The sequence below is a fragment of the Bicyclus anynana genome, chromosome 2 (assembly GCF_947172395.1).
Source record: "Bicyclus anynana chromosome 2, ilBicAnyn1.1, whole genome shotgun sequence".
Lineage (NCBI taxonomy): Eukaryota > Metazoa > Arthropoda > Insecta > Lepidoptera > Nymphalidae > Bicyclus > Bicyclus anynana.
The window spans coordinates 15628961-15653320 of NC_069084.1; the positions used below are offsets into that span (position 1 = coordinate 15628961).

The 24360-nt window shown below is 34.8% G+C and overlaps 5 protein-coding genes across 5 annotated transcripts in view; all 5 read left to right on the forward strand.

Moving 5' to 3' along the window:
* The window catches only part of LOC112049084 (protein tyrosine phosphatase domain-containing protein 1), a 52981-nt gene that overhangs the window by 19694 nt on the left and 8927 nt on the right, over positions 1 to 24360 (forward strand). The window contains exon 6 of the mRNA XM_052885793.1: positions 22650 to 22833. Within this exon, the coding sequence (XP_052741753.1) occupies positions 22650 to 22833 (184 nt within the window). The remainder of the gene's footprint in view (positions 1 to 22649; positions 22834 to 24360) is intronic.
* Positions 4196 to 5483, forward strand: LOC112049078 (retinol dehydrogenase 12-like). Its single transcript, XM_024086840.2, has one exon. It carries the CDS (start codon positions 4236 to 4238, stop codon positions 5232 to 5234), a length of 999 nt encoding a protein of 332 aa, XP_023942608.1. The 5' UTR covers positions 4196 to 4235; the 3' UTR covers positions 5235 to 5483.
* LOC112049080 (retinol dehydrogenase 12-like) lies at positions 8967 to 10869 on the forward strand. Its single transcript, XM_052885806.1, has one exon. The coding sequence runs from the start codon at positions 9099 to 9101 to the stop codon at positions 10092 to 10094; it is 996 nt and encodes a 331-aa protein (XP_052741766.1). The 5' UTR covers positions 8967 to 9098; the 3' UTR covers positions 10095 to 10869.
* Positions 11678 to 14212, forward strand: LOC112049076 (retinol dehydrogenase 13-like). Its single transcript, XM_024086838.2, has one exon. It carries the CDS (start codon positions 12732 to 12734, stop codon positions 13710 to 13712), a length of 981 nt encoding a protein of 326 aa, XP_023942606.2. The 5' UTR covers positions 11678 to 12731; the 3' UTR covers positions 13713 to 14212.
* LOC112049077 (retinol dehydrogenase 13-like) lies at positions 14739 to 16208 on the forward strand. The gene has a single exon (XM_024086839.2). It carries the CDS (start codon positions 15028 to 15030, stop codon positions 16048 to 16050), a length of 1023 nt encoding a protein of 340 aa, XP_023942607.1. The 5' UTR covers positions 14739 to 15027; the 3' UTR covers positions 16051 to 16208.

A 24360-nucleotide genomic window follows, 5' to 3' on the forward strand; every position in this document is an offset into this window, starting at 1 on the left:
CTTGCTATCGCCGTCGTTTATAGATTATGGGCGGAGCCTGTCAAAGGAGTATGCAAGTGTACCACGAAGTTAGACGGAAAGGTGGCTTTAGTAACTGGCGGTAATGCAGGTATAGGCCTCGAAACAGCCAAAGATTTAGCGATAAGAGGCGCTAAAGTCGTAATCGCCAGCAGAAATGATACTAAATCCCTAGAAGCTGTTGAAATAATAAAACGGGCCAGTGGAAACGACAACGTTGAATACAGACAACTCAATTTAGCAAATCAAGACAGTATCGTCGAGTTTGCTGACAAATTCAACAAAGATTTCCATCGATTGGACATCCTCGTCAACAACGCTGGTGCTGTTGTAGTAAAAGCAGCTAACTTAGACAACGGTGTGGATTTATCGATGCAAATTAATTACGTCGGACCCTTCCATCTAACATATTTATTGTTAGAAAAGCTCGCTGCATCCGCGCCAAGTCGCATCATCAATGTCTCATCCAGCCTTTACATTATTGGTTTTAAGTTTAAACTCGAAGATATTACAAAATGTTGGAAAGAACACAACTTTGTACGATATGGGAACGCTAAGCTGTGCGAAATTTTGTGGACGAGAGAACTTGCTAAAAGACTTCCGCACGGAGTCACTGTTAATTGTTTACATCCAGGAGTCATAATGACCAATATTTTTGACCACCTCAATCTATTTACCAAGATAGTAATCAGAGTTTTAACATTTTTATTATTTAAAAATATAACGGAAGGTGCACAAACCACAATACATCTATGTGTTTCACCAGATTTAGAACATTCGTCCGGTGGTTACTACGTGGACTGCAAAAAAGTTAAATGTATAAAAATAGCTGAAAATGATGAACTTGCTCATCAATTATGGGAGAGAACATTAGAATTATTAAAACTACCTGTGAAATAAGATATCATCATGAAAATTATGTTTCTTTTTTTTATAGGGAAATGTAAATTATAAAAAAAGAAGCCAGTTCTGTTCTTCTGCTGAAGACGTTCAGGTTTGTTGTTAGATAATTATTACCTATGTAAAGTTATCGGGTGCCAAGTTTGTTTGGAAACGAAAATGGCTGTTTTAGACTGGAGAGCCTTTTATAAAAAAAATATTAATTACACGAATAACCTACAAACTACTAGACTTTATATTTTCATACTTAATATCATAATTTATTTCAAACTAGCGAATTGAATTGACATTCTATTTCGCATTTTTTTCATTAACATTATTGGAGTTTCAGGAAGGATCCCTAATTTTTTTAAATATAATAAGCCTATATAGCCTTCCTCGATAAATGGGCTATCTATCACTGAAAGTATTTTCCAAATCGGACCAGTAGTCCCCGATTATTAAAATAAAATATAGTATTTAACGAAACTTAACATTAGTTTGTTGAATAGGTTTTATAATAATATGCAAGCAAGGTTGAATGGTTTACCACGTTAATTAAAAATCGTGAACTTGTTCAAGTTCTCCTGTAATTAATAACCATTTATATATAATAATGAACCATTTATTACAAAATCACGAAAAAAAATATTGAAGATTCTCTTAACAAGCTCTTTCATTTCGTACCCTTATTGCAAAAAACCGATTATCTGCATCAAATTTTGATGTGTGTACACGTATGGGAAATACTCTCGAGCACCCTGTATATTATACCTTTCATTTGATGTGTCACATGATGCAGTTTGTATAAAAAAAAAATTGTACTTTCCATCTTACCCCCCAAAAGTGACCTCCATATTACAAAATTTTTCGGATATTTTCAAGTAAAAAGTTAATTTCAGCAAAATTTTAGATACAATAGTTTCGGAGTAAATGGGCATGGTCAACTGTTGTCTATTTGTTTAAATAAATTGAAAGCAATTTTTTTTTTATTCTGATAGATCTTTTATTTGATTTTATATTATAACACGATGAAGTTTATGAAAGTTTTTTATTCAACTTTCCATCTTACCCCCCATATTCAAAGGAGATGGTCCATTTCAGGTCCACTGTACCCCGTACCATTAAAATTTTAAAAAATACAAGGATTTTATTAAAATTTATTAAAGTGAATAAATGTAACTAAATAAAAAGAAATAAATAAAATTAAAACCCAAGTTTTTGAGTTATATCAAGATGGCGCCCTTAGAGCAAGTATGACATGACAATTGACAGCAAACGTCAAATTGATTACTGCATTGAAAACGTCATCAATCCGCCATTATTACCCTTAATAGTGTTGCAGTTCTTGGGAGATAATGAGTATTATTTCGAAACAATTAAAGTAAATTCGTAGATTTGTATAATCAAAATTAGTTTCTTTTATTTCCGCTAGGGTAATGACTGGACCTGAGCTCCATACAATATTGGACCATCTCCTTTACCTATTCCCGATACATCCAATGTGTTTGGGTTACAAGAATTGATATGTAAGGGAACCTGTTGTACCTTGGTCACTTTTTCAGTTAACGATTTTTAAAAATAAATCGGTTATATCTATTGCGATGAAACAAATTTCAGCTGTTAGACGAACTAATGTGGTACATAATATAAATTATACAAAAGCATAGATCATCATTTTTACAGGTTTTACATAAACTAAAAAAAGTTTGGAATGTGGACCAAGGTACAACAGTGGTGATGTACCTTGGACCGCCTATGTTGTACCTTGGTCATAGTTAGAACTCGTCAAATAAAATCCATATTTCTCGAAAAATAGCACATTTTTATTATTTAAAGGTCTCTTAATATCTTTGTAAGCTTATCTAATATCTATGACATATCAATTAATGGAATATATATCAATAAAATCAGTATTTTTCGTAACACCTAACTTAAATATTTTAATCACATTAGCAACAAGTCTTTATTCTCTTTGTAATGACTATTGTATGGACTAAACGTATCAATCGTAATCAATAAACTCCAAGTATCTATTCATTTCAGGGACTGAGTAATATTCCCTCTTGAAATTAGTTTTATTTTGGACTTTTTTTGTTTTTTCCTTTTCTAACCATTGGTAATGGCACCTGTTCGTCACTTGAAAAAACTTTTTTCACGGCTAAATTTTCATGAAGGTCGCTCGCATCTTTACCAGTCTTGAAGCAGTCTTCATAATGCCTCTTTAAAGTAGATCTTGACAAGTTAAACTGTTTGGCAGCCCCTCTTAATGAGAATTGTTTTCTTTAATTAGTTTAATAGCACTAGAAAGTTCTGTTTTTGAAATAGGATTCCCTTTATGTTGTTTTTGCTACGAGGCATTTTACCTGTATAAAAAACAACAAAATAATAAATATGAGCATTTATAAACAGAATTAACAAGATCACATTCGAATGTATGTACTTTGACCATATGACCAAGGTACAACTGCTTTAGTATGGTCAAGGTACAACACCCCTACCCTTTTATGCTTATTCGCACATGTAAGTATGATTGTTTTGAATAACTCAATGAAGCATACTACATTCTAAACTTGGCTAAAGTACTTGTTTGAATCAAATGGTTTTAAAAAAATATGTAGTAAATAACAGAAGTAATAAAAGAAATGAAAAATATTAAATAATTTACTTTTTTGCGGCGAAAACGTTAAACTGATCTCCTATGCAAACTCGATGCAATGGCCGCCTGCAACTAACTTCATGTTCATCAGTCTTGTTAAAGTGCACTATGTTATAGACAAAGAGACGAAAAAAAAGTGCGAACATTAAAAAAATCTAAGTGGTTCTAGGTACAACGGGGGTCAAGGTACAACAGGTTCCCCAAAATACCAAATTTCAACTGGATTGGTCCAGTACATTCGGAGAAAACAGACAGACATCAAAATGTGCGCGAGTTACATTATAAGGATTCCGTTTTTGTACTACGTACGTTCGGAACCATAAAAAGTATAAATATAGTTTGGTAATCCAATTCAGGTTTTGATTTGCCAAATTTTATCAAAAATAATCATTAGCCCAAATTTTGATAATTGAGTAACAAACATTTTTATTCATATTAAAGTAGGACCCTAAAAAAATGTACTCGAAAAGTTATATTTAAGTTATGTAATTATATTGGAGTTACATACCATACAAACATACCGACTTCAGAATGTATTCGTATTTAAAATGTCCTGTTTCGGCTTAAAAATTAATGGTATTCTAATTAATATATATAAACACACTATAAGTATATATATATATACTTATAGTGTGTTTATTCAGTGAACCTTTGTATTTCATACGTTAACGTGCGCACCATGTGGTCATTTTGGTCTTTATTAGTAGTAACTATTCTGTTTCTTATAAAATTCTGTGCATATAGTTTTCTCTTAGTGCTTGCTCTCGCTGTCGTTTATAGACTATGGGCGGAGCCAGTCAAAGGAGTGTGCAAGTGTACCACGAAGTTAGACGGAAAGGTGGTTTTAGTAACTGGCGGTAATGCAGGTATAGGCCTCGAAACAGCCAAGGATTTAGCAAAAAGAGGCGCTAAGGTCGTAATCGCCAGCAGAAATGATACGAAATCCCAAGAAGCTGTTGAAATAATAAAACAGGCAAGCGGAAACGACAACGTTGAATACAGACAACTCAATTTAGCAAAACAAGACAGCATCGTCGAGTTCGCTGACAAATTCAACAAAGATTTCCACCGATTGGACATCCTCGTCAACAACGCTGGTGTTGGTGTAGAAACAACGGCTAATTTAGACAACGGTGTGGATTTATTGATGCAAATAAATTACGTCGGACCCTTCCTTCTAACACATTTATTGTCAGAAAAACTCGCAGCATCCGCGCCAAGTCGTATCGTCAATGTCTCATCCAACCTTTACCTCATTGCTTTTAAGTTTAAAATCGAAAATATTACAAAATGTTGGGAAGGACACATCTTTTTATTACGATATGCAAACGCTAAGCTGTGCGAAATTTTGTGGACGAGAGAACTTGCTAAAAGACTTCCGCACGGGGTCACTGTTAATTGTTTACATCCAGGAATCATAATGACCAATATTTTTGATTACCTCAATATATTTATCAAGACTGTAATCAGAGTTTATACTTTCTTACTATTTAAAAATACAACGGAAGGTGCACAAACCACAATACATCTATGTGTTTCGCCAAATTTAGAACATTCGTCCGGTGGTTACTACGTGGACTGCAAAAAAGTGAAATGTATAAAAATAGCCGAAAATGATGAACTTGCTCGGCAAGTTTGGGAAAGAACGTTAGAATTAGTAAAACTACCTGCGAAATAAGATATCATAATTATAACTATGTGTCCTTTGTAGATTACGAAATGGGAGTAGAAAAACGTTGTTCTGTCATATATAGTAGATTGTTATACAAGGGGCTAAATAGACCACATTACATACGAGGTATTTTAGGGCACAAGCCGTAAGGCGAGGACCACTAAATAGAAACCGAGTTTATAATGGGTTTAGCCCCGCATGTTTCACTCTGCTTTTCACAACGATTGCGAGAAAATAAAATAATTCAGCACAGTATTCAATGATTTATTTTATTTAAAAAATAAATGTACAAAGTCTACAATTTTCGATGTTTTAACGGAGATGCTTTTACCCGGTTACATAATTACATAATTTCTGTTTGCTGTGAAGATGAATAATGAAAATGTGAGGTAAACGTGGGAAATAATAGTTAACAAAACTCCTTTCATAAGTGAGTCCATTCTTTGTTCTTTGCTCCACTTATGAAATTTTTTGGAGGTAGGTATTTAAGTAACTACAATCTCACCTGATGGTAAGTGATGATGTAATCTAAGATGGAAGCGGGCTAACTTGTCAGGAGGAGGATGAAAATCCACACTCATTTCGGTTTCTACACGACATCGTACCGGCACGCTAAAGCGCTTGGTGGTACGTCTTTGTTGGTAGGGTGGTAACTAGCCACGGCCGAAGCCTCCCAGCGGCTAGAAATTATGATAACATCCATCTCCAAATTAGGGTCAACATTGATGATTGTCTAAATGAAGACAAAAATAACAATGAATGTTGCGAAATATGCAAGTTACGGTCAGAAATTCACAATGAATTTCTTAAAAAAAATCAAGTGTGAATTTCACGCCAATTGTTTTTAAAATTTTTAATTTTATTTTTCTTTATACTTTCACATGAGGAAAAGGCAAAGGTATACACCGTACAGCCATGTCTTCAAATGACTCTCTTTAAATTCGCAACTCAATAACAATCAAATAAAAAATGAACGCATTCCACAGACAAGGACGCTGCATTTAATTCCAATTTCAAGTTTTTATTTTTATCATACAATCAGGGCCTTACCTATGAATATTCTATTTACGAATAAAACCTCCTTCGTTATAAAGTAGGCTATTACTTGGCTAGTGCTCGTAACAGACAAAAATTTTAAAATTAAAAAACAAAATTACATTAGCCCCTAAAGGCTGAAATGCTCGTTTATCCCCCTGTGAAGTGGTAATATGACAGTGTTTTTGAGCAAGAGTAGTCATAAAGTTATTTCATATAAAAATACTAAAACCGCAATTAAAAAGGGGGTGAAAATTGCCAGTGTAAAAATAGTTTTCAACCTTAATCATATATGAAAAAAAAATTATTAAACTTGACCGAGTCTTTTCGGAGGAGTATGTGTAACAAATACTATGACACAATTTTTTCATTTATTTATTTATTAATTAGGGTAGGGGTAGGATAGGGGTAGGGTAGGGGTAGGGGTAGGGTAGGGTAGGGGTAGCGGTATAGAAGGGTAGAGTAGGGATAGAGAATAAGTGCACTTTTGTCAAAACGAAGCTTGACCGGGTCCGCTAGTTAAAAGTTATATTAGTAAAACATATATTGTTTTACTAATATAAAAATAAAAACGAATTATAAACAGGAATGATAAACTCACTTAACACAGGATTTAATACTATCTTAGATGTTAGAATGCCTTTTGAGTTTGGACAATCTAAATAAAGACGAAAATTCCAACATATGTATTCAACGTCAAAAATAAACAATAAAAAATATATAATAGTAAGCGGTAAGCGGTAAGTGTGCGGTAAGTAGAAAATTACAGCCGAGGCGATTTTGCATTTTTAGTAAGGAAGCAGAGGCTGTAATTATCAAAGCGCACGTATGTCATACGACGTTTTATAACACATTTGCGAGGAAACACACTTTGAACACATTTTCTGAAAATGAATTTGTTGAATCTTCTGTTTTCCATATGATGACATTTTGATGTCATCGTTACATATCATTGTAATTTTTGCACAGATAGCGAAGTGCGTTCGTTTTTGTCATTTATTGTCAAAATTAATAAAATGAAAGAATTAAATGTTTTTTATAATAGTTTACCTCACAATGAAAATTTTATTCATAAAATGTTGAGCACTTTTCTGCCATAAAAACTCTTTGCTAAGACTTGAAAAAAGTACTGTTCGTTTATAGACGGATGATTAATTGTTTTGAATTACATTACAGCACATGTGCGTTTTATTTTACATTACGGCACATGTGCGTAATGAGATACATAACTATACTGAAATTGGTGAAATAAGAGATACTTTACGAGCAAATGTGTTATTAATAAAATAACAAAAATAAAATAAACATCAACACGATAGACTTATTTTCAGTGCCGAGACTGATGAGAATTTACGTCAAATTAAACTGCAAGCCACTTATCGCTTTAATAATATCTGTTATCTTGAAATAAATTAATTTAAATATAAAAGGTATTTTGTGGCTAATTACTTACGGAAGCTCATATTTTTGTCCTTGTAAAAAAAATCTTTATCGAAAAAAATCCTACTAACTTCTAATGTCACTACAAATTCAAATCTCCGACGACCCGCGGCTTCACGCGCGTAATTCCTATTCCCGTAAAAATATGGGGATAAAATATAGCTTATTATGACACTCACAATCACTTACAATAACCGATATTCAAGGGGCTCATTGCTAAACATTACTTTCCACTTTCAGTTTATAATTTTTTTAATAATTATCATCGTTGTTTGCTTGTGCTTGTGACATGTTTATATATACTAATATATGTGTGTATAAATATTGTAAGTATATAAAATACCAGCTGTCGCTCGCGACTTCGTCCGCGTAGAATTCAGTTTTTCACAAACCCCGCGGGAACCATGGATTTTTTCATTTGATGAAAAATATCCTATGTGTTAATCTAGAGTATTACATCTATTCTCATTCCAAATTTCAGCCAAATCGCCGCAAAATTGAGAAAGTTTCATACAAACTTTCATCCCCTATTTTATCCTCTTGGGGGTAGAATTGATCAATATTCTTTATTGGCGGATGCTGATAGATTACTATATCAGTCAGTTACCTTTGAGTTATATTTATATTTATATATTATATATATATATATATATATATATATATATATATATATATACAATACAATACAATAGATTTATATTATATACTCGTACGTAGATTTTTCTTAGTATTTGCCTATGTGCATTTTTAGTGTTTTTGCCTATTGTGCATTTTTAAGTATTTTTTTTTTTTGTATATATTGTATTTTATGTTTCTTTGTACAATAAAGTGTATTTTCTTTCTTTCTTTCTTCACTTGGCTTTTTAGTGGTACAAGAAATTTTCTAAATCGATTCAGTAGATCCATGGATTGCCCCTACAATTCCTTAGTCATGAGCTGGTTCTTGCAACGCGGCACGATCAGTTTGGATAGTTCCGCGTTGCAAGGACGGCAATACTAGGACGTTGTATCACGTCAGTTTTAGCCGTTTTGCATAATAAATTAATTTGTACAGACATATCTTGAAAAAAAGTATATCTAGGTTTAGTAACCCAATCCAGGTTTTAGTTTGCCAAATTTTATCAAAATAATCATTGATCCAAGTTCTGATCATTGAGTAACAAACATTTTGACATTTTTATTCATATTAAAGTACTTAGGACCCTAAAAAAATTTACTCGAAAACTTATGTAATTATATTCGAGTTACATACCATACAAACATACCGACTTCAAAATGTGTTCGTATTTAAAACGTCCCGTTACTGCTTAACAATTAATTGTATTCTAATTCATATGAATATTTATAGTGTGTTTATTCAGTGAACCTTTGTACTCATACGTTAACGTACGCACCATGTGGTCATTTTGGTCTTTATTAGTAGTAACTATTCTATTTCTTTTAAAATTCTGTGCATATAGTTTTCTCTTGCTGCTTGCTCTCGCTGTCGTTTATAGACTATGGGCGGAGCCTATTAAAGGAGTGTGCAAGTGTACCACGAAGTTATATGGAAAGGTGGCTTTAGTAACTGGCGGTAATGCAGGTATAGGCCTCGAAACAGCCAAAAATTTAGCGAAAAGAGGCGCTAAGGTCGTAATCGCCAGCAGAAACGATATGAAATCCCAAGAAGCTGTTGAAATAATAAAACGGGCCAGTGGAAACGACAACGTTGAATACAGACAACTCAATTTAGCAAAACAAGACAGCATCGTCGAGTTCGCTGACAAATTCAACAAAGATTTCCACCGATTGGACATCCTCGTCAACAACGCTGGTGTCGGTGTAGTAAAAACGGCTAATTTAGACAACGGTGTGGATTTATTGATGCAAATAAATTACGTCGGACCTTTCCTTCTAACATATTTATTGTTAGAAAAACTCGCTGCATCCGCACCAAGTCGTATCGTCAACGTTTCATCCAACGGTTACATCGTTGGTTTTAAGTTTAAACTCGAAGATATTACAAAATGTTGGAAAACACACAACTTTTTTCGATATGCGAACGCAAAGCTGTGCGAAATTTTGTGGACGAGAGAACTTGCTAAGAGACTTCCGCAAGGCGTCACTGTTAATTGTTTACATCCAGGAATCATAATGACCAATATTTTTAACCACCTCAATCTATTTATGAAGACAGTAATCAAAGTTTTAGCGTTTTTAGTATTTAAAAATATAACTGAAGGTGCACAAACCACAATACATCTATGTGTTTCACCAAATTTAGAACATTCGTCCGGTGGTTACTACGTGGACTGCAAAAAAGTGAAATGTATAAAAATAGCCGAAAATGATGAACTGGCTCGGCAAGTTTGTGAGAGAACGTTAGAATTATTAAAACTACCTACGAAATAAGATATCATCTTAAAATTGTTATTTTTTCTTGTAAATTCTGCTCTGCTTTACATTTGCTTTACATAAATACATTTGGGTTTGTTGTTAGATAATTATTACCTACTCGTATGTAAAGTTATCGGGTGCCTAATTGGTTTGTTTGTAAACATAAATGGGGTTTTACAGGAAAGCCTTTTCCTTTAAAAAAATTTAAATTGTTATACAAACACTCTTTAAATACGAGGTATTTTTAGGGCCCGAGCCTTTATGCGAGGCTGCTAAATAGAAACCGAATTATATTATATTCAATGTTCTATTTTAATTAAAAACCCACTAGACTGAAACCACTTGTTTTTCTCTTCTCCATTTATTAAATTTTTCGTAAATATTTGAGTAAATGCATATCGATTTTGATGGCAAAAGATTGAAAATAATTTGTTTTCCTTTTTCTTCCATTTGCAAAAAATAGGGTCACCATGTTACTGTATGAAGACATGACAACTAATGTTGCGAAATAAGTTACGGTCACAATGAATTTCTTTATCAATTCAAATAAGATCAAAGAAGAATACTTATTCGCGGCAATTTTTGTTTAAATTATTTCTTCAAGAAAAAAGAAGAGGGTCTCAATTCGACGCGTATGTTGTTTTTTTTATTTTTAATGTTTGTTACCTTCTTCTTCATTTAATATTTGGAGACGCAGCTCGCAACGCAATAAAAATAAAATGAAAGAAATTGACGCTGAAACTACTGATTGAATTTTAAATTTGTGAATAAGTTCAACCGTCAGTCCACATTTCCGCTCCGTATATCATCACAGGCAAGACTATTAAAAAGTATTGACGATTTGAAGACCCGGCGTAATTTCCCAAATGCTGCTCAACCAAGCTGAATTCTTCTATCAGCCTAATTGTCGAAGTTATTCTTACCGAGTTGTATCATTTGACCGAGATTGGGTGTTTGGGTTGTTTGTGAAAACCAGTCCGATTTTGATGCAGTTTTCAGCGATGGATTCGCAGGTGCATTGAAAATAAGGGTCCTTATATATTTTAGTTGTAAATACTTATATTACTAGATACTATTAAAAATGTAAATAAAAAGATGATCTCTCGCAGGTCATATAATAAACATTATACTTCACTTTTCATAGCACCTTCCATTAACCATTTGATTCTCAGAGATATAATAATATTATGTAGATGACGTAGCAATAACATTTTCACTGCTCTTGCTCAAAAACACTGTCATATTACCACTCCACAGCGGGGCTAAACAAGCATTTCAGCCTCTAGGGGCTAAAGTAATTTTGTTTTTTTAATTCTTGTCTGTTACGAGTACTAGCCAAGTACTTGCCTACTACAAAACAGAGGAGGTTTTATTCGAAAACAGAATCATTATAAGTAAGGCCCTGATTGTTTTGAAAAATAAATAAAAAACTTTAAATTGGAATGAAGTGCAGCATTCTTGTCTGTGGAATGCGTTTATATTTTATTTAATTTTTATTGAGTTGCGAATAGAGCGAGATTTGAAGACATGGGACATCCTTTACAGTATAATACCTTTGCCTTTTTCTCATGTGAAAAAAATAAAATTAAAAAGCGAGAATTTAAAAAACAATTGGCGTGAATAATACACATTTGATTTTTTTCAGAAATTCATTGTAAATTTGTGAACGTAACTTACATATTTTTCAACAATAATTGTTATTGTTGTCTTCATCTAGTGAGAATGGTGATCCTAATTTGGAGATGGATGAAATTTTCAATCTGTTACCATCAAAGTCGAGACGCATTTACTTAAATACTTATCTACGATACCTACGAATACCTACGAAAAATTTAATAAGTGAAGAAAACAACAACGAATGGATTCACTTACAAAAGAAGTTTTTTAAACTATTATCTCCCACATTAACCTTACATACTCATTATTCATCTTCACAGTAGTCGGAAATTATGTTACCGAGTAAAAGCATCTCCCTTAATATCCAAAATTGTAGACTTTGTACATTAAATTTTCAATTAAAATAAATCATTGAATATTGTACTATACTATTTTATTTTCTCGCAATCGTAGTGAAAAGCAGAGTGTAACACGTGAGGCTAAACCCATTATATACTCGGTTTCTATTTAGCCTAAAAATACCTCGTATATAATGGGTCTTTTTAGCCCCTTGTATAACAATCTACTATTATTCAACTACCAATGATCATGAAAAAGTCACTGATTAACAGTGGTGGGTTTTATTAGAATAAAAGAAAGTTCTGTGAATCTTTTAGAAACGGCTTTAATTGATAATCCACTGTCTTGTGTTATTCAAAGTGATCAGAAGGTAGCACATACGATGTTATTTTTCGCTTTTTAGTTTATTTTTGTGATTTTAAAGTCGTTTGAATGTTTTTGTTAAAATGATTTTATTATCATCTCTCGTTATATAAATTCTTTAAGACTTTAAATTATTTGATTATTTGTGCGTTTTATAAGTTAGTCGTTATCATTATTGAATTTGAGCTCAAATTTAATAATTTTCCTGAACTTGGCTTCCAACTTCCATGCATCACTTAACCACACAATATATTTGATGAATGCAAATTAATACAATTAATGAAAATTAACTAAAGGTTCCAAAGGTTATTCGTACTGCACACTACTACAAAAATGTTGTCTGCACTTTACGTTTTCTTCACTTTTATTATTAAATTTTTTAGTTACACTTTATTGTTAATATTAATATTTTTCGTCGGATTAAGAGTTTGGATAGAGCCTTTCAAAGTGAGATGCAAGTGCAAAACGAAATTAAACGGAAAAGTTGCTTTAATCACTGGTGGAAATTCTGGAATTGGATTCGAAACGGCTAAAGATCTAGCTAAAAGAGGAGCTAGAGTCATTATTGCTAGCCGAAACGATGAAAAATCAGCAGAAGCAGTTAACATTATAAAACAAGAAACGGGAAACGATGAAGTCGAATACAGACATCTTAACTTATTGAAACTAGACAATGTCCGAGAATTTGCTGAAAAATTTAATAAGGAATTCGACCGTTTAGACATTTTAGTCAATAACGCAGGATGTGGTGAAATTAAAAAAGGTTATACGGAACACGGAATAGATCTACTGATGCAGATTAATTACATCGGTCCATTCTTGCTAACTCATATGCTATTAGAAAAGCTAATAACTTCGAAGCCGAGTAGAATTGTGATGGTATCATCCTTCCTCCATTTTCTTGGTAGCCTTGATCCTGAAGAGCTAACAAATAGAGAACCAGTGCATACTTTTACTCGTTATGGTAAAACTAAACTCTGCATTATATTATGGGCTAAGGAACTAGCGAAAAGAGTGCCACAAGGCGTCACTGTCAATGTATTACATCCAGGACTTGTTGGGACTAACATTTTCGATAAGTTAAATTCTGTTACCAGATATATTATACATATTGTAATATATATGTTATATAAAACAGCTGAGGAAGGTGCCCAGACGATAATACATTTGTGCGTGTCTCCAAATTTGGAAAGCTCCACCGGTGATTATTATCAAAACTGTAAAAAAGTTAAACCTTTTAAACCAGCAGAAGATACTGATTTAGCAAGAAGATTGTGGGAGAAAAGCATATCAATAATAAATAAATATGCTTAGCAATTTGCATCATCTAAAACCCATGTAAACTCTGTATACTTACGTTAAGTTATTATAATTTTTATTTTTATTGCAAAGAACACGATTTTATTACCTACTGGCGTACGTAACTAAAAGTTCCAATTTTCAATTTGTTTTTTTTTTTCAATATGAACTATTTTTGACTAGTATGAGAAATGAATAATTAAGCAACACAATACCTACGTTTATATTTAAAAAATAATGTTTTTTTATTTTGTTACTTTTTAATATGTTATTAATAGTCGCAGGGATTCGCTGGATGCAGGAGGCTCAGTATCGTGATGTTTGGAAGTCCCTACGCCTATGTCCTGCAGTGGACGTCCATCGGCTGTCATTATGATGATGATGATACTATAATAAACCATAAAGACATATATGAGTGAATTCAATGGCTCTGCCGTATAAAAGAATATAGAAAAATGTTCCGATTAAAAAATTATTATACCTAATACCTATTCCCATACCTGGCAAATTAAAAACAAACATTAGAGTTAGTAGAGCCATTAGGAGTGCGACCACTATGTCATTAGATGACGGACTGATAACCTGACAGACCGTTGAGCGTAGACTGTGCATCAGCCATTGCCAGGCCAGTGGCGGACTAATAGTGGAAATAGACGTTGTAGGGGCACCCTCAGGGGATCATTCACCCGCTGAGTGTGAAATTCTCAAAAAAAATGACGTTAAATTCGACACTCTGCAGCAATGAATGATTTCCTGGGGGTACCCCTACAACTATTATGAATTCCACTGTAAGTCCATCAGAGTCATGGGACGGCGAAGCGAAATGAGCCCCCCCCCCCCCCCCCCGTTTACGAAGTTGATGAAATTTTCTGAAATTCAAGTTTTTAATTCAATTCACATTTTATGATTACAACACACATTGTCTACGATTATTAAATAAAATGTTAACAACTATTTATTTCATTTATCGTTTGAATTAATAAAAAAAAATTGAATCGTAATTTTACGTAAAAAGGTTACTTCATAAAATGGAGGCACCTACTTTTTGCACATAAAAATCGATATATGATAATTTTCAAAACTCCTGAATCACTTTTTCAGTAAGACCTTTTTAAATACCAAATGAACAGTCAAAATTTAATAAATATTTTTAATTGAAAGATTTTTTATAATCCAGTGCAAACCCCCTGTAAAATAACCCTAGATACGCCAATGGCAAATTAATACAATTATATAATTAGCTTAATGAATGAATACATTAAGTAAATTGATAATGATGAGATGAAGATTAAATACAGGTTATATTCGCATTCGCACACAACTACGAAAAATGTTGTCTGCATTAATTATTTTTCTCAATTTTATTATTAATTTATTTAGTTACACTTTGTTATTAATATTAATATGTTTTGTCGCATTAAAAATATGGATAGACCCTTTTACAAAGAGATGTAAGTGTAAAACTAAATTAAACGAAAAAGTTGCTTTAATCACTGGTGGAAATTCTGGCATTGGATTCGAAACGGCAAAGGCTTTAGCCGAAAGAGGTGCTCGAGTCATAATAGCTAGCCGAAACGAAAAGAAATCAGCACAAGCAGTTGACATCATAAAACAAGAGACGGGAAACGATAAAGTCGAATACAGACATCTCAACTTACTGAAACTAGACAGTGTTCAAGAATTCGCTGAAAAGTTTAATGAAGATTTCGACCGTTTGGATATTTTAGTCAATAACGCAGCATGTGGTGAAATAAAAAAAGGTTACACGGAAAATGGAATAGATTTACTGATGCAAATTAATTACATTGGACCGTTTCTCCTAACTCATTTACTATTGGATAAACTTATAAAATCAAAGCCGAGTAGAATTGTAATGGTATCATCCTTTCTTCATTATCTCGGAAGAGTTGACCCTGAAAAGATTGCTAGTTGGGAACCAATATATACTTACTTACCAGGTGCTCGTTATGGTAAAACTAAACTCTGCATTATACTATGGGCTAAAGAACTAGCTAAAAGAGTGCCACAAGGCGTCACTGTCAATGTTTTGCATCCAGGATTAGTTATGACCAACATATTCGACAAGTTAAATTATGTTACCAAATACATTATACATTTCGCAATATATTTATTGTTTATATCAGCTGAGGAAGGTGCCCAGACTATTATTCATTTGTGCGTGTCCCCAAACTTGGAAAGTTCCACGGGCGATTATTATCAAAACTGTAAAAGAGTTAAAGCGTCTAAAACTGCAGAAGATGCTGATTTAGCAAGAAGACTATGGGAGAAAAGCGTAGCAATCATAGACAAATATTCTAAATTCGGAACATTATTGGGCACCCAAGGAAAATAGCTCCACATATTTCTTTTTTGTGAATTGCAATTGTTTGTTTTGTTTAAACGAAACTATTGTTTGTCAAAGTATTAGGATAGAATATATGTATATAGAATTAAAGAAAATATATCTACCTAAATTTTTTAAAATTTAATAAAGCTATTTATTGTTTTTGGCTTTTCTATTTTATTAAAAGTCCATAAACCACATACACATATATACTTATTATATCTATAATGTGTGCCTGTTTATGAATTGAGTGTCGCACGGGATCAAGTCTTCATTCGCACGAGAGCTTTTTTAACGGATGTTAAAAAAGCGTTCAAATACAACAATGCATTCCCAAGTAAGTATACGTTCACATGGCAGCGTTTTTAAAACACGACGCTTTTTTCGAGCAGTGTTGCTTTTTCAATTTTGGGCGTTGAAAATAGACCTTCATTTTACTTCATACTATATTTGAACTCTTTTTTTAACGTCCGTTAAAAAAACTCTCGTCCGAATGAGGGCTAAGACCCCGTATTTTATTTTAACTATAGATTCTAAAGAAACTAAGCTGTTGACGTAATCCTTCAAATATAATAATAATTGAATTCTTCATTTAATCTAAACTAATAGGTACGTAATAGGTATAAGGATAAGATTAGTTTTTTGATTGTTATGTTTTAACTCAAAAACTACACGACTGATTTAAAAATTGGAACAAAAGCTACATATTCATTATTTTTTTCATAGACTTTATTTTATCTCAGCATTTCAACGGAAACAGGCACTACGCGGGTGAAACCACGGTGCATTTGCTAGTCAAAAATAAAATGCTTAACTATGCTACATTGAAGCCAAAAAGAAGGATTTTATAAAGTTTTACTACAGGTCTAAAAGACCCCGAATCGTATTAGCGGAAAATAGCTCTCAATAATAAACAAATCAGTGCCTCGGTGAACGTTATACGAAAATTCTAATACTAACAGACGCCCGCGACTTCGTTAGTTTTTCACAAATCCCGCGGGAACCATGGATTTTTCCGGGATGAAAAGTAGCCTATGCGTTAATCCAGAGTAAAATCTATTGCCATTTCAAATGTCCCAATCGCTTCAGTAGCCGCAGCGTAAAAGAGGAACAAACATACTTACACACTTTCACACTTAAACATGAACTTTCGCCTTTATAATATTAGTGTGATAGTTTGATTCTGCATTTACTGATGGGGATGCAAACAGCTTTTGAGTTATACTTTGGTAAATTAATTAGTAGACTATTTATTTTACACATATATACATCAATAAAAACGCGGACGAAGTCGCGGGCGTCCGCTAGTTTATAATACGAGTACGATAAGGTTATTTTTTATTATTCTTTCAAGTTAGCCCTTGACTACAATCTCACCTGATGATAAGTGATGATGCAATATAAGATGGAAGTAGGCTAGATTATTAGTCGTATTAGTCGATGTCTACACGACATCGTACCGGAACGTTAAATCGCTTGGCGGTGCACCTATACCGGTAGGGTGGTAACTAGCCACGGCTGAAGTGAGACCTGCAGAGTTATGATGTAACTCGGCGTACCATTCAAATAGTAAGTCATTACATCGTTTTTCATCGTATTTTCGTAATTGTGATCATCTAACATAATTATTTCAACAAAATTATATTGACTACGTCATTTTACATCAAATGGCAGTGATTTTGTTTTGTTTTATGATCATCTAACATGATTATTTCAACGAAGATACGTAAATAACGGTTTTTCGTTGAAATAATCTTCGTCGTTATCAAGCCATATACGGCTCACTGCTGAGCTCGAGTCTCCTCTCAGAATGAGAGAGGTTAGGCCAATAGTCCACCACGCTGGCCCAATGCGGATTGGCAGACATCACACACGCAGAGAATTGAGAAAATTCTCTGGTAATGCAGGTTTCCACACGATGTTTTCCTTCACCGTTTGAGACACGTGATATTTAATTTCTTAAAATGCACACAACTGAAAAGTTGGAGGTGCATGCCCCGGATCCGATTCGAACCCACACCCTTCGGAATCGGTGGCAGAGGTCATATCCATTGGGTGAGGACACCTGCATACCAGAGAATTTTCTCAAAGCGTGTGTGAAGTCTGCCAACCCGCATTGTGCCAGCGTGGTGGACTATTGGCCTAACCCCTCTCATTCTGAGAGGAGACTCGAGCTCATCAGTGAGCTGAATATGGGTTGATAATGACCCTGATGGACCAAATACGAAACCGCAAACGGCCCAGCCGGGGATCCAACCTCCGTCTTCTAAATCCACAGCGCATACAACTGCGCCACGGAGGTCGGCAAAAAGCACGGAAGACATTTTGTTCTCAGCGACAAGTCGTATAGGTAATTAAAATCCTATTATAGTAATAAGCAATAATTATTAAAATATGCATTAAATTGTGCAAAGTGCAATTACGCCACGTGATTACCTAACCTAACAGTGACACAAAAAAGTTGATAAATACTCAACGCATAGAAACTACAAGACCAATTACTAATCTCTGATATCCGTTTAGCTAACAATCCTGGTTATTATGTTATTTTCCATTATCTTTATGATAATGTGAACTTCCATTTTATCTCCATGGTAATAAATAACAAATAGGTTAATTGGCGAGGTTAAATAGCGAATAAACGAGATGATGCTCGACTTTAAGATAGATAAAAATAGTAGCTTGTTATACAAGGGGCTAGAAAGAAAACGAAGTATTTTAGGGCACGAGCCATAACGGCAATCAATCAATTCGCGACTCAATAAAAATCAAATGATGGAAAAAAGAATCCACGCATTCCACCTTAGATACATAGATAATAGGTTTTTTTTTTTAAATTTATTTTACGGCCTTGGATACAAGTCCTTATAGGCCCTGCTTTAAATATTACAATTTTTCTTAAAAATAATACAAAGCACTTAAAATTATCGTCGTCTCAGACCAATTATAGAAGGACATGTATCGCACTCATAGTCACGAACAAAATTGTCTGTCATTTTCTGAAGAAAACGAGCTTAGATTTGGTATATATTTTATACTAAAGTACGGTTTTTGCCCGTTTTTTACACAACTCAATTGCACAAAAAGGTATTTTTACGGAGCTCTTTAACCGACGAACACGATTACAACTATTAAAGATCGATTCTATAGGGACAGTTTTTATAATCGCATTAGATCGTTGATCATATACTTTGACAGAAAAGTTATGTCTAGCGAGGCAGGTCCTATACAATAATTGGTCTGAGATCGTCGTCGTCGTCGTCGTATAGATAATAGGTGTCAAAGCATTCCACAGACAAGTAAGAACGCTGCATTTCATTCCAATCAAAGATTACAGTGTATTATTGGAAATAGATAGGCTACTCGAACTTTTTTCGGAACGAATGTGATAGCGCCATCTAGTGACTAGATAGGGTATTTTTAGTATAGCAAAAAGTATAAAAATAATAATGCATATTTTTTGTAAAGGAGAGACATTTTTAATTTCTTAATAGTTGAAGAAACCTATTGAGAAAAACAAAAAAAAAGACAAAAAGTTTTCCTTTGTTACCCCCGGGCTCGAACTCAGGATTATTATATTGTACCTTTGTTATGCACCACTAGGCCAAATGACTATGTGGAAAATTGTTGAAATTAATGTACACTTACTGTTTTTCTTTAATAATCCCTTTGCTTTAGAAATACAAACACATTCTTTCTATTACGCGTCAAAATTAAAAGGATAAATAATTCTTTTTTTTCGGTTTTTTTTCCGTACTTACACGGGTTTAATCTCTAAAAACATTCTAGTACGTACACATCATATGTAATTGTATTTACTATCCTGGAATCTTAAATCTAGGATGTAGATGGCGCTGCTTCATAAAGATTTCACGTTCTTCTAAGTTCCCATGGCATGATCCCAATTTCAATTACCATACCATAATGTAGGTAATGAGATGCTTCTATTTACGAATAAAACCTCCTTCGTTTTGTAGTAGGTTCGTACTTTGCTAGTACTCGTAACAGACAAAAATTCAAAAAAAAAATAGTCCCTTAGGCTGAAATGCTCGTTTATCGTAACGTAATATGACAATGTTTTCAAGCAAGAGTACTGAAAGTAAATTACAGAAGTATTAGCCGATGCCCGCGACTTCGTCCGCGGATGACACAGTCGCGTGGCATTATATACGTAGAGCTATAGGCCATACCAAATGAACTTTCCAAAGTGTGTATACTCCACGCCACGAAACAAGTCCCGTAGACGCGGAGCTAGTGTCTTGTTGGTTGACTGCTCATTGTCATTTGGTAATGGCGGTCTTAGGCCTTGTTCGGACTACTTTAGTATTTTAGTCGATTATAAACGATGTTTCGGCAGTAAATCCAAAAATTGTTCGTACTCGTCAAAAAAAAGTAGTCTAAGTAGTAAAAGAACTAGGCATAATTGTCATTTTGTGAAAAGCGCTGTCAATTTTAGTTCAAGTTTTAGCCGCGGGACTTCTTTCGTGGCGCAGAGTCTAACAATAATGACGTCCGATATTTGTATCTGTGCCTATAGTGATGTGAAACATTGATGTAATCAATTGTGAATGGTGATTGAATTAATACATTCATAAATCGATAACCAAATCTATACTTTAAAACTAATATACTTGAAGTAGGCTTGGTACTAAAGGTAGCTGTGTACCAACTGTACATAGCTTACTTTCTTCAAAAACCATTCTAAAATTAAGCAGCTACTAAACTGTGTGATTTTCAAAATTTTACATATAACTTGTAAAATTGACAATTTGTATTCCTTTCCATATTTGAAATAATACTAAATTAGTGGAATTAATTAAGTGCATCATCATTAGCAACATCATTAGCATCTCTCAGAATGAAACGGGTTAGGCGAATAGTCCACCACGGTGGTCAAATGAGGATTGGAAAACTTCACACACGCAGATAATTAAGAAAATTCTCTGGTATGCAGGTTTCCTCACGATGTTTTTCTTTCACCGAGACATTGATATTTAAATTCTAAAAATACACACAACTGAAAAGTTGGCAGTGCTTGCCCCGGACCGGATTCGAACCTGCGAATCGAAGGCCGACGTCATATCCAATGTGCTATCATGGCTCTCAATAATTCAGTGCATTTATTTTTAAATAACAGCGCGTGAGCCAATCAAACTCATGGGAAATAGCATTTAAATAATCATATTATAACTAATTGCTAATAATTAGATATGGCAATAAGGATGTTGGTCATTTTAAAATTATAATCAACGCGATGCGCAAAAATCGGTCGTAAAGTCAAACAATGCAACTGAAAATATTTTAAATGCAGATTAAATTGTCCATGCAAAAATGACGAGATATGAGAGTCGTGATAGCCCAGTGGATATGACCTCTGTCTTCGATTCGGAGGACGTAGGTTCGAATCCGGTCCGGGGCATACACCTCCAACTTTATAGTTATGTGCATGTTAATAAATTAAATATCACTTATCTCAAACGATGAAGGAAATATTATCGTGAGGAAACCTGAATATCTGAGAATTTTCTTAATTCTCTACGTGTGTGAAGTATGCCAATCCGTATTGGGCTAGCGTGGTGGGTTTAATCCATTCTGAGAGGAGACTCGTGCCAGTAGTGAGCCGTTAATGTTTGCAAATATGTATAATTGTGACTGACTGCGATTGACTTTGACACGTCTCTGGCGCAGATGGTACTGAAGTTTTCAATAAAGAGGTCCTGGGTTCGATTCCCAACAAGGGTAAGCTTAGGATTTTCTTCTTCTTTAAGTGTCTCTCCATTAAGAAGGTCGGTAGTCAGCTTTCTAAATTTCTCATTGTCCATCCATGGCTAGGCGGAAAACTGTCTTTATGCCAGTCCACTCCCTTATGTTTCGGAGTCAGGACTTCTTCCTACTTCTTCTTTTGCCTGTCAATCTTGCCCATCCACATCCACGTTGTTTTAAAGTTTTGCACGAGGATTCTTAGCACCCCTGCCCCATTTAAGGGACGCCGGGAACTCCGGGCCATACCATATTTTCTAAATTGGCTTAGGTCTGGTATGGTGGTAGACATCGGCCGTGGCTAGTTACCACCCACTTACGGGCAAAGACGTACCGTCAAACGATTTAGTAGGAACACAGATTATGCATAATAGGCAGATAGAGCTCACGGAACACGACGGTGTCGTAGCCGTTCCAATTACAAATTTCAAAAACCGCGCTGCTTGTAAAGACTCATTTTGGATTATTCTTTATTGTGTGAATCTATCTATCTTTTTGTAATTTAATTTTAATTTATTACTTGCTGATTTATTTTATTCTGCTTGTCTATTCCCATTTGTAAAAACCGACTCGAACTTGGTATTTTTGAGCGACCACTGCGTCTCATTTGTGGTAACAGTCGGCAAAACAGTTCTCGCGCCAAATTCGAATACCGATTTATCGACAGTATTTTACTTTTCCCATTTCACATTAAATGGCGTTAGGAGTTTTTTTATTTACCTATCGTCGAGGCCTATTGCCCCGTTTCAGTAGGATGCCGAAGAAACCGTTAGAGGTATGGTTCACAGAAACCATATAATAGTAGTAAGTATAGATTAAAAAAAAATTGTATTTTTTTTTATTTGCAGGCCTCGGACGCACGGGGGTCCTCATAGCCTGCTACCTGGTGTACTCACTGAGGATTCGCGCCAACGACGCCATCCGGCTGGTGCGCAAGAAACGCCCCCACTCAGTGCAGATGAGCGGACAGATCCTCTGCGTGCAGCAGTTCGAGCACTACCTCCTGCCTCAGACCATTGTCTTTAGCTCCAAGTATGTCTCTATAAACGTGTTTTTTTTTTTTTATTTAATATTTGCAGTATCTTTTTAATAAATTTGCCCACGCTGCCTGCGTGATGGGCACTTTACCAAGGGCGGCAATTTTTATAAGTATTTTTAAATAATAGTTTTAATTTATTTTAATTTTATAGTTTTAGTCTTATTTTAATAAGATAAGATAAGATAAGTTTTATGCTTATTTTAATAGGTACATTTTAATGTACGAGTATGTGATAATAAAATCTTCCCATTTTTTTTAATAATGATTAATACATTATATGCCGAGCCGTGCCGTGATAGTCCAGTGGATATGACCTCTGCCTTCGATTCCGGAGGGATTCGAATCCGGTCCAGGGCATGAAGCTTTTCATTTTTTAAGAAATTAAATATCGTGTCTCAAACGGTAAAAGGAAAACATCGTGAAAGGAAAACCTGCTTAACAGAGAATTTTCTTAATTCTCTGCGTGTGTGCAGTCTGCCAATCCGCATTGGGTCAGCTTGGTGGACTATTAGCCTAACCCCTCTCATTCTGAGAGGAGACTCGAGCTCAGCAGTGAGCCGAATATGGATTGATAATGAATGAATGACATTATTTGCGTCCGAAATTCCTCCGTTCCTGAAGACGAAAGTCTTCGAACATTGCGCGTTGTCAACGATGAGCCTTATTAGAAGGTTCAACTTCACTCAGCGGGCGATGGAGCGAGCTATTAATCGATTTCTCAGCGTGATCGAATCAGAAATGAGGAGATCCGCAGACGAACCAAACTCTCTGACATAGCTCAACGATTCGCGAAGCTGAAGTGGCAATATGCAGACACATAGTTCGAAGAGCCGATGAACGTAGGGGTCCCAAAGTGCTGGAATGGCGACCCTGCACCGGAAAGCGCAGTGTTGGTCGACCCCCCACTAGGTGGACTGAAAATATCAAGCGAGTTGTAGGAACCGCTGGATTCTAAGGGCTCGAGATCGTATTGTTTGGAAGTCCATGCAAGAGGCCTATGTCCAGCAGTGGACGTCGATGAGCTGTTAATGATGATCACAATGATATGAAAGAAACTAAAAATGCCTGCTGGAACTTTGACTTTGACTTTGAACTATCCAGGCCTTCTTTTAACTACAATAGTCTAGCGAACAATTATTATCCGCCGGCAAAAAACCCTATCTTCAACTACATACTTATGTATCGATTTATTATCTAGCTTATTTTTTCCTACATTCCAATAATTGCTAGACCCTATAGCTTGCAACTTCGTTCGTAACACTGCCGATTAGCCGCGCGGGCCGGTGGGCGTGTAGCGATGAATAAAAAACCCACGACCGATGCACCTCACTTCCCCGCACGCACGATTTCACACCCGCGCAGTCTTTCCCCCGTCGCCCGCATATCATGGGGGTGTCATCAACAAACTTGCCAGACTACAAACTAAGCCTCATCATTATCAACCCATATTCGGCTCACTGCTGAGCTCGAGTCTCCTCTCAGAATGAGAGGGGTTAGCCCAATAGTCCACCACGCTGGCC